This window comes from Myxocyprinus asiaticus, chromosome 3, assembly GCF_019703515.2.
Source record: "Myxocyprinus asiaticus isolate MX2 ecotype Aquarium Trade chromosome 3, UBuf_Myxa_2, whole genome shotgun sequence".
Taxonomy (NCBI): domain Eukaryota; kingdom Metazoa; phylum Chordata; class Actinopteri; order Cypriniformes; family Catostomidae; genus Myxocyprinus; species Myxocyprinus asiaticus.
In genome coordinates this window covers 8,540,592-8,551,618 of record NC_059346.1, presented here as the reverse complement: position 1 = coordinate 8,551,618, position 11,027 = coordinate 8,540,592, and the positions used below count along the sequence as shown (strand labels likewise).

Below are 11,027 nucleotides of genomic sequence, written 5' to 3'. Positions count from 1 at the left end.
TTCAACAATCAAACACAGGCTATGCAATAATCATAAAATATTCCAGAATTGTTACTGAACAATTACATTTCCCAGAATGTATTATTTGTGGATTTCATGCATAGTAGTGGATTAAACTACTGTCATGGTTACCTTTTCAACGCTAAATTAATTATCTTTGCAATCTGGGTGGATTTTATTTAGTGACAAACTGCATGTGTAACGTGACTGCTATGCATGCATTCGCACATCCACTGTCTAACATAACATCAGAAATAAAAGATGATATGTACACATGATATTGTGCAAATAATAATTCTCACAAATACCTGTGCTGTGGGATTGTAAAACCCACCACCCATTGAGGGAGGCAGGCTGAGCGTCGGGAGGGACGGATGACAGAATGACAGCACTGCGCGCGGCTCAATAAATGCTCGCGCATCAGTGCGGCTGGAGCGCAGAACAAGAGCGGCTTCTCACTGCACTCACTGCGTGTTTATACAGCGGCTCGCGCAGACATGTCACGCACCTTCTGAGTGGAACTTCAAGAAACAATTTTGAATCTTCCGTCGGAATATTGTCAAGTGGATAAGCCGACTGTTTGAGGCAATATTTATACAATTTGAAAGTGGAAAGGTAAGTTGCATTGCTTTTTTAAATTGATTTGCACGTGCTTTATGAAATGCATAGATACGATGGTGCTTTGCGAGTTGAACGTACTGTAAGGGCTTGCATGTACTGTACTGTAGGTCTCTAGCTTACGAGCAACTAGTGCATCTTGTTGAACACTATTCTTTGATCACAAGAATGCAGATCAATGCTTATAAAACCCCCTGGATAGTGCACACCTTTAATGTTAAACAAGGATAGCCTATTTCTTGACTATAATTGAGTGCTTGTCTTTGTGTAGGCTGATTTTGAGCAGTCAACCTGTTTCTATCTCTTTCTCTCTCTCTAACAAGATTACATTTTAAAGCAATTTACACGAGTTTGAGGCTTGCACTTTTTATTTAATAAAAAGAAAGAGAAAGAAAATTAAAAGTTTAAAAGCACCCCAAAACAGCAGATCACCAGCTATATCAGTATTGTATTATAAAAGATGTTTTTTTTTTATGTTTGTTTGTTTGTTTGTTTTTTGTTTTTAGTTGTAAGGGAAAATGCATCCTTGTTTTGTTGATATAGAAATGCGCTTTGATAACCGTCCATGATATACTAATCATCTATTTTAATATTTGCATTTGTGCATTTGGCAAATGCATAAATGTGTCACTCAGTTTTAAATAAACCAATAAAGTCACTTTAATATCAATTTGTTAATGATAAAGTATTTGTATCAGATGAAATGGAACTTCAGTAGCTTTTTTAAAACTTGGTAATGTGCAGTGTTGTAAAGTATGTTGTGATAAAGCATGTTATTATCAGGAACATGTAAGAGGCACTGTTGCATGAATATGTGACAGTGGTTCAATGGTTCAATTCCCACAGCCATCACCATTGTGTCCTTGAGCAAGGCATTTAACTCCAGGTTGCTCCAGGGGGATTGTCCCTGTAATAAATGCACTGTAAGTCGCTTTGGATAAAAGCGTCTGCCAAATGCATAAATGCAAATGTAAATATGTGATTGATTCACATGGTAAACAGTAAAAATATGCAGTTGCTATCTTTAATGGGCTATTTCTACTTATCTTGACCCTAAAAATGACTTTAGTTGGTCTAACCTTGTAGTCAGGGGTGTAGCAGTCATTTTAAATGTGAGCAATGGGGGAGTGAGGGTAGGTGGCCTCAAAAACACCTAAAAAAAAAAAAAAAATGATAATCTGCATCAGCCGATAAATTTTCCTATTTGACTGATTTGTTTCTTGAGGGCTCTGAGAATTGCTTGCTTGCATGTGAAGCGACTGAGACATAAAAACGACCAGCCATGGTTCGTTTTGTTGTAATATGCCATCGTGTTACTACAGTAATAGACCGGTTTTATTTAAACGGTCCGCATATCAGAGTCTCAACAGATGCGTTTGAGCTCATTATATTAAAGTGCTCGCCTGTTTCATTCTCCCTCTCTTTCCTCAACAGTTCCCTGTAACTTTGAACTGTCTTGTCTAATGATAAAAAGGCAAACATCTATAAAACTAATATCATATACCATCTGCAAATATGCGCATATCTTGTTTAAACAGATGTAATAAACCAACCTCACACAACTTCAGCAGATCCAGAAAACTGTGGAGCGCTCATATATCTTCCTCTGAAGCATGTATTCTAACAGTCTCTCATCAACAGTTCCCTGTAAGTTTTCGAATAATAAAAGGCAAATATCAATAAAACTTCTATTATATACCATCTGCAAATATGCAGATATCTCATTTAAACAGATGTAATTCATAAGCCCTTATGAAAATCCAGCATTTTCTTCCCATCGAGCGCTAATCTAATATCTTCCTCTGAAGCGCATATTCTATCAGCCAGTATCAAAACTTCAGTATCAGGATCAAAAGTTAATCTGATTCACAAATCATGATGGTCAGTCCGTGATAATCTAAGCAGGTGATCCAGGCCGTTTAAACTGTCAGATTTCTGATATTAATATCTGCATGAAACAGAATTTTCTGTTTAAACAGAATTTTCTGTGCAAAGTTTGTCTGTGCATGTATAACAACATGAAGGCAGGAGGTGTCAAGCAAAATATGAAATGTCAAACACAAATTTTGCAGTGAATAATAAATACAAATTCAAACATTAAAAGAAGTGAAAATAAAATCAATATAGCCTACAAACAGGTGAAAGTCCCGTAAATCTATAAGGAATTTTTACGATAAGGCACTGTTATTTAGTTAAATAATAATAATAATAATAATAATAATAATAATAATATTAATAATAATAATAATGATGTTACATTTATATAGCGCCTTACCAGAGGTAGCACAGTTAAAAGAAGAAGAAAAAAAATATGGAGAATGTTTCAGTTTCTTCGTTTTACATAAGGAGGAATATTCCTAATAGATGAATACTCTATGGAGCATTTAAACCTTTATGGAGCATTTGAACTTTTTTCAGAATAAAGTCTTGACCAGACAATTACCTTAATCGCTGATGTGAATATAAATGTGGTCAACTTTAAGAGATGGAAAGACGAGTTCCGACGTGAAATCATCACTTCAGGTCAGGACTTTAACATTGTGCTCAGGTTTAGGCTATAAATGAATACATGGGAATCACGTGTGAATAGTGTTATACATTAACATAGACATTTCATGAAGTGGAAAGTGTATATGATGTTGTATCTTAATGTTAAACTTGATAAGCTCTAGACGCGCACAATTAACAGAGACCCCAAATGGAGTCGAGACCGTGCCCATCCGATCTGAAATCACTGAAATATTTTTTATATTATTCGGATTAATCCGTTATTCGTTTTGAAGTCATTTTTCGTGCCTTTCCGAATAAGGTATTCGACTTCGGGCACATCCCTACTATTGGCCAATCGGCCACCCTGCTCTCTGTGTATCGGCCATTAAAAAACCCGTATCGGTTGATCACTAATAAACTCCACTTACAATGTATGCTTTAAAGAAGGATTGTCCTTTGTTTTGTTTTTCTGCAGTGCATTTCACGTAATGCTGCCAATCAAGAACGGTATGTCGATAAATAACTCTCGTTTGTGTGTTCCTCATCTCTAGATTATTAAAGAGCACCTATTATGGTTTTTCAAATATTACCTTTCATGTAGTGTGTTATATAGCTGTTTGTGAATGTAAAAAAGTCTGCAAAGTTTCAAAAATCTAAGTGCACGACAAATGGAATTATTGACTCCCAAAAGAAAGAACCGATTCTGAACACCTGAAACGAGTTGTTAGTAATTCCAGACTTATTTCCTGTACTAACCTACATAATTTAGTAACAAAAAACCCACCTCTGGTCTTCATTGGCTGCTCGCGAACAGCTTTGACCCGCCCTCAAACACTACACTAAGCGGTAGACCAATCACAACAGACTGGGACATCTGACCAATCAGAGCAGAGTAGGCTCTCTGAAAGGAGGAGTTTAGAATGAATCCTTTAGAATGGATCATTGAACGAGTCGTTTTTGACACTGGGAAAAAAGGTAATGCTGCAATTTAAATTATGAGCATATTAAAGTGTTTTTTGACCTTGGATGCATGTAAATCTATTGTATGAGACCTTTAAAACAAAATTATGCATGTTTAAAAACCATAATAGGTGCTTTTTAATTTAGATCAACATCAATACCGATAAAAAACATGGATAAATGAGCATTGTTGAAGGCAACTTGGTAGAAGTGAACGGAGCCTCGTTGATTAGACTGTCTGACTGACGGCCTATAATGTAAGGGTTGCTTAGGCTCATGAAACTCACCTGTGATTGGCTGGATGGTCGCTCAATCAGCCCAAAGTAACAAAATGCAAAGAATACTGTATACAAATCCACCATTTGGACTTGGAAAAGTGCGGGGGACAGAAATCACCTTTTTAAAGAGTGCAGGGGATGTGGGGGGCACGGCTGCTACGCCAGTGCTTGTATTTAATGATAAATATAGTCATATTGAATATGTTTAACTTGAATAAAACCATTAAATTTAGATGTCACCACAGCATTATGTCACTAATACAGAAATGTATTGTGTTCCTTTGAGAGTTTATATATGCATCATGCATAGTACTTTCCGCAATGAGAAATTGCAAGCAATGACAAATATCATTGCAAGTTTGTTATTACAATTATTTTATTATGCACCAACAGTTGTTATGCTCACTATGTTCTGTGCATTTCTTAAAAACCACATTGTTTCATGCGCTTATACACAATAAGTTACTAGATCATGTAGTTAAGCTGCCTTGCAGTCTCAACAGTTGTAATGTCTCACTTCAGGACTCTGAAGCTGAATTAGTAGTCACTTTTTGACGGAATTGGACAATCACTGTTCACATGAGGCCATGTGCGTTTTGTGCTGCCAAGAAAGGCGAGAGGCAGGAGAGCTGTAAATTATAAAGTGTTTCTTTAGATAAACATTTTATCAAGACTACGCAAGATGATGCATGCACACGGTGAAAATCCTATGGGTTTGTCAGCAGAAAGGAAGGAGTGAATTGAAGTTTATGTTCACAGCTTGTACACTGTGAAGGAAGTCCCAACTAAATCATTTAATTGATTATAAAAATATATATTGTGACAAATTCAACTGAATGACTTCCTACTGTACATACAGAATTTACAGTTGTGCTCATAATTTACATACTTCTTTCAGAATCTGTAAGATGTTTAGCTTTTTTTTTTTCTTAATAGGAGAGATCATAAAATTTGGTTTTTTATTTAGTACTACCATGAAGAAGCTGCATGACAGATGTAGTGCAAGTGTATTCCACAAAATAAGAACTAGATTTACACAAATTTTCCTCATCTAATGTTTACATACCATTGGTTCTTAATAAGTTGGTTAAAAAGTGATATCTTCTTGAAGATCAGTGACTTACAGCATTTGTGATAGTTGTGTATGAGACCCTCAGTTGTTGTCCTGAGTGGCAGAACATGAGAGGAAACCAAATAACATACAGTACTTTTTTGAGGCATTTAAAAAAAAAAGAATAGCAAACAGCTTAATATTGAGTAACTTAGCCAAAGGAAAAAAATGCACAAACTGAAACAGTAAGTCAGTGGAGTGGAGCGAAAGCAATTTCCCCTCATCGCTGACAGTGTCCTGTAATTATTCCGCTCCTGCTCCGGGTTTTCCAATTTCCAGTCCATGCATACTAGAGAGAGAAACTCCATTCTGAGCAATCCTGGAGCAAGAAAAAACACAGGTACTCTGACCATAAAAAAATTATTTCCTCAAAATAACACAACTCCACATCTCTCTCTGCTTCCATATTGCACTGCTTGCATAATTTGTTCTGGAACGCTTTTAAATAAATATTCTGGGTTCAACACAAGTTAAGCTCAATTGACTGCATTTGTGGAATAATGTTGATTACCACTTACAATGGAAGTGAATGGGGCCAATTGTATTAAGGGGCCAAAAGGCAGAAGTGTGAAGCTTACATTTATTAAAGCACTGGCATTAATTCTTCTGTTAAAACTCATCTATCATTTGAGCTGAAAAGTCGTTTAAATCATCGTTTTTATGGTTTATCATTTTAAGGTATATGACGTTACGTCATCATGGCAACCAAGTTCTAAAATTGGATATAACTTTACACAAAAGAGCGATCACACTAAAATCATGTTAACATGCCTATTGTTTATGTCTTGTGGCTATATTTTTTAAACAGTATTTTAATGTTTACGGATTGGCCACATTGACTTCCATTGTAAGTGCGTCATTGTAACCCAGATTTTTGCTTTTTAAAGAAAAGGAGGGGCAGGGGCCTGAGTAGCTCAGCGAGTATTGATGCTGACTACCACCCCTGGAGTGGCAAGTTCGAATCCAGGGTGTGCTGAGTGACTCCAGTCAGGTCTCCTAAGCAACCAAATAGGCCTGGTTGCTAGGGAGGGTAGAGTCACATGGGGTAACCTCCTCGTAGTCGCGATTAGTGGTTCTCGCTCTCAGTGTGGCGCGCGGTAAGTTGTGCGTGGATCTCGGAGAGTAGCATGTGCCTCCACATTCGAAGTCTCCGTGGTGTCATGCACAAAGAGCCACATGATAAGATGCGCAGATTGGCAGTCTCAGAAGCGGAGGCAACTGAGACTTGTCCTTCGCCACCCGGATTGAGGTGAGTAACCACCACGTGGACCTACTAAGTAGTGGGAATTGGGCATTCCAAATTGGGAGAAAAGGGGATAAAAAAAGTAAATAAAATAATAGAAAAGAAAGAAAAAGAAAAGGAGGGGCAAGTTGGAATACATTTTTGTGATAATCAATACTATGCCACAAATGCTGTCAAATGAGCTTAACTTGTATTGAACCCAGAATATTCTTTTAAGGCCAAAACATACTCTACATCTATGCAAGCGTGTTAGCGCAGACACTTCTAACTACGCAAGCTCGATTCATTGCATTGTTGTGTTCCGAATGTGTCTGACAGCAATTAAAAATACAATGCAAGTAGTACATGATGCATTCTGAACATTGCCACAAAGGGCAGTATAGCGAGCATGAGTGTGAATGTCCATTTCTATGATGAGTTTTCTCTTTCAAGCCAACTACTGTCATGGCGTAGCAACAGTTTGAAGAGAATATTAAGTAAGTTAAAATCAATATATTTATCGCAACTTATCTAAATAATAACACATCCGTTTTGTTGCACATACTTTCAGTACTTGAGTCCTGAAGTTTGTTACCACCACACTAACGCAAGAGCGCACGTTAGTGTGTTCAACAGGACTGCGCATTGGCCAAGTGCTCGGGCTGTGCTCACGTACTGTAATGTGTGCAAAGTATGTTTTTGGCCTTATACTAAATATCAGACGTTTTATATCACTGATTGGCCCACCAGAATAGAGGGCCAGAATGAACTGTTATGTAAAAAGAACTAAGGTAAACTTTGAACATAATAACTGGTGAATATTCATTTATTATTTGACCTGTGTATGGTCCTTCCTATTTAATTAGAAAAAAACACAACTGATAAACATCTTGCATATTCTTAAAGGGGTATGAAAACTTATGAGCAGAAATGTATACTAAAGCAGTTGTTGTCTATAAAATGTTAACCATTTCATTCAGACATAGGTGTACGTAACTGAGTGTGAATGTTTCCTTAATTGACACAGGATGCCATTATTAGAATGACAAACATACTTTTCGCTAACCTGTATTGTCTTGTGTTTGCGCTGTTGAGATGTAGGCTGCCTCTCTTTGCCTGCCTTGGCTGACACCTTTGACATGTTACTATTTCTTTGTCACATTCAACTCAATTACAGATCAGCAGTGACGCACAGTGTCACAATGCAGGATTCTGAGCCCAGCGTGTTTCAGCTACAGCCCAACATCATCTCAGTACGGCTCTTCAAAAGAAAGATCGGTGGGCTGGGATTTTTGGTCAAACAACGGGTTTGCAAACCACCCGTCATTGTATCTGACCTCATACGGGGTGGAGCCGCAGAGGAATGTGGGTTGGTCCAGGTTGGCGACATCGTCCTGGCGGTGAACAACAAACCATTGGTGGACCTGAGCTACGAACGGGCGCTTGAGACCCTAAAGAACGTGTCGCCTGAAAGTCACGCCGTCCTAATACTTCGTGGACCAGAGGGCTTCACCACTCACCTGGAGACAACGCTCAGCGGAGACGGCAAACCCAGAACAATTCGCATCACCAGGCCGGTCAACCCTTCTTCGACCAGGGCGTGTGAGCGATGCTCGCCCCTCACCCCCAACATGACCAAAGAGCTCAGGGCTATAGAGAACCTGTCCTCTGCTTCCACGACCAGGAAGGAACCTAGGGAGAACAAACCTCTGATTCCTCTGCTCGCCCAGGAGTCTCTGCTTCGAGAAGGAAGCCATTCGCTCCTTAACGGGGTGGAGGAGAACAACGACCTGTTGAAGGAGATTGAGCCAGTGCTGAAACTGATCAAGAATAGCAAAAAAGACATCAATGGAGAAGGGCTGAGAGTTGCGGAGAGGAAGGATGCAGAGGTGCAAGTGGAGAGGTGAGTGATATCAGCTTATGGGTCAATGGCGTGAAGCTTATATTTTAGAAATTCAAAAATACTTTAAAAGTGCAATTCACACAAAATAATTGCTGAAAACAGTTTAAAATAAGGTTGAACTCGTAAGCATTAGTTAACATGAACTAACAATGAACATAAATTTTACAGCACTCATTAATCTTGGTTAATTTTAGTTTCTACATATACTAATACAATTTTAAAATTAGTAGCTTTATGTTAACAGTTAATGCATTTTGAACTAACATTAACTAACAATAAACAATTGTATTTTTATTAATTAACTTTAACAACATTACTAAATGCTGTAAAAAATATATTGTTCCCTATCTGTCACTCACTCGACATTGTGTAGTGTAGTGACACTAGGGGTCACTCTTGGGAGCCCCAAACACCTATGATCTTTTTTTTAAAAGGCCAATGAGAATTGGTGAGTGGAATTTGCATGCCACTCCCCTGGACATACGGATATAAAAGGAGCTGGTATGCAACCACTTATTCAGATTTTCTCTTCGGAGCGGAGCGGTTCTATTCATTGAGCTGAATTCATCCGCCGAGTTCATTTACCTCTCTCTGCTGGATTTTACGGTGCATTTCAGCGGCTTCTCCCCCTCTGCATCTGTGGTTTGCAGAGAACGCCCCTGGGCGCTTCGGCAGAACATATTAAAAGTGTATTCTAATAGAGTATATTTTCTTTCTTAAAGAGTGGCACACACGGAACGTCTTTTTAAAGACATGTCTTTTTAAAGATGCCTTTCCGTTTGTGTGTTATTCCTGGTTGCGGTCGTTATCTCTCCGCTTCCGGCGGCCACAATCGCTGTCTTACGTGTCTGGCGCTGCCCACGCGGAGACATCGTTCGTGGATGGATCATGTCCTCATTGCAAGAACATGACCATGGCAACGTTAAGCATTCGTAAGAAAGCAAGCCACCCCAGTGACTCCCCGCGCCGGTCCTTCTACTCCCCGCGCAGGTTTGAGGCCGCGTCGGTTAGCACTGTGGGCGATTTGGGGACCTCAATGGGACCACCTCCGCCGGGTATCCCCCCACTGTCCTCCCATTCTCCAGCATGCTTGCTTGCCCCGATCGCGCGCTCGGACGAGATCGCCGGCTTGTCTCAGGGTGAGTTCGACCTCTCGTTCAGAGCCCGGGAACGCAGCATCGGAGAGTGGGCTCGTCCAGTTAGACGCGGAGGCTTTGAATGGGCTTCCCCCTTCGGGGATGGTCGTCCAGTCCCAGGCCGACGCGGAAATGACGGATATGCTGACCCTCCACTCTTCCCTGAACCCTCGTGGCTCAACGATTGGTTCCTGGGCTCAGGGCACCGCCCACGGCCATGCCCCGCCCCCGTTCCTTTCTTCCTAGAAGTAAATGCGGAGCTGCCAGGGGGTATTCAGTGATCCCCCGAGTGGATACGGTGCACTTATGTCCGCAGAGCGCCACCACCTGGCACGGACGCCCGAAACAAACACGCCCACACAGGGTTGGTTCCGGTGGACTACGGGGTACCCCCCCCTTGGCCAATATTATGGTGGGCAGCAGGAGCCAGGTAAGTGCTTCGATGTCCCTGGACTCAGCACGGCCACGGGGCTCGATTCCCTCCACGTGGGACCTTGAACTCCGCCCCGCCGCGAGGCCCCACCCACCGGTACGTCCAACGTGATCATTCCCTTGGTCCCCCTCGCCCGGAGTCTGGGCGCGTGGCTCGCGCATTCCAACCCATCGCGATGGCTGTCCCGGACTGTCCGATTCGGCTACACGATTCAGTTCGCCAGTCGCCTGCCCAGGTGGAGGTGGATTGTGGCCAATCCTGGACCTGCGAGTACTGAACCAGGCTTTGCACAGACTCCCGTTCAAGATGCTGACACAAAAGCACATTTTGGCAAAAGTCCGGCAACAAGATTGGTTCGCGGCGGTAGATCTGAAGGACGCGTACTTCCACGTCTTAACTCGACACACACCCTTCCTGCGGTTTGCCTTCAAAGACCAGGTGTACCAGTACAAGTTCCTCCCCTTCGGCCTGTCCCTGTCCCCTCGCATCTTCACGAAGGTCGCAGAGGCAGCCCTTGCCCCGCTAAGGGAAGTGGGCATCCGCATCCTCAACTATCTCAACGACTGGCTGATCCTAGCTCTCGAGAGTCACTATGCGCACACAGGGACCGCGTGCTTCGGCACCTCAGCCGACTGGGGCTTCGGGTCAACTGGGAAAAGAGCAAGCTCTTCCCGGTTCAGAGCATCTCTTTTCTCGGTTTGGAGTTGGACTCAGTCTCGATGACAGCGTGCCTCATGAACAACCATGCACAGTTGGTGCTGGACTGTCTGAAGGCGTTCAGATGGAGAACAGTGGTTCCACTGAAACACTTTCAGAGGCTCCTGGGGCATATGGCATCCTCAGCGGCGGCCACACCGCTCGGGTTGATGCATATGA

General features: G+C 41.4%; 1 protein-coding gene across 1 annotated transcript in view; it reads left to right on the top strand.

The window, feature by feature from the left end:
- Positions 1-542: 542 nt before the first annotated feature.
- The window catches only part of LOC127430098 (nitric oxide synthase, brain-like), a 115,732-nt gene continuing 105,247 nt past the window's right edge, over positions 543-11,027 (top strand). The window contains exons 1-2 of the mRNA XM_051679572.1: positions 543-615; positions 7,857-8,582. Coding sequence (XP_051535532.1) covers positions 7,882-8,582 — 701 coding nt within the window. The 5' untranslated portion in view covers positions 543-615; positions 7,857-7,881. The remainder of the gene's footprint in view (positions 616-7,856; positions 8,583-11,027) is intronic.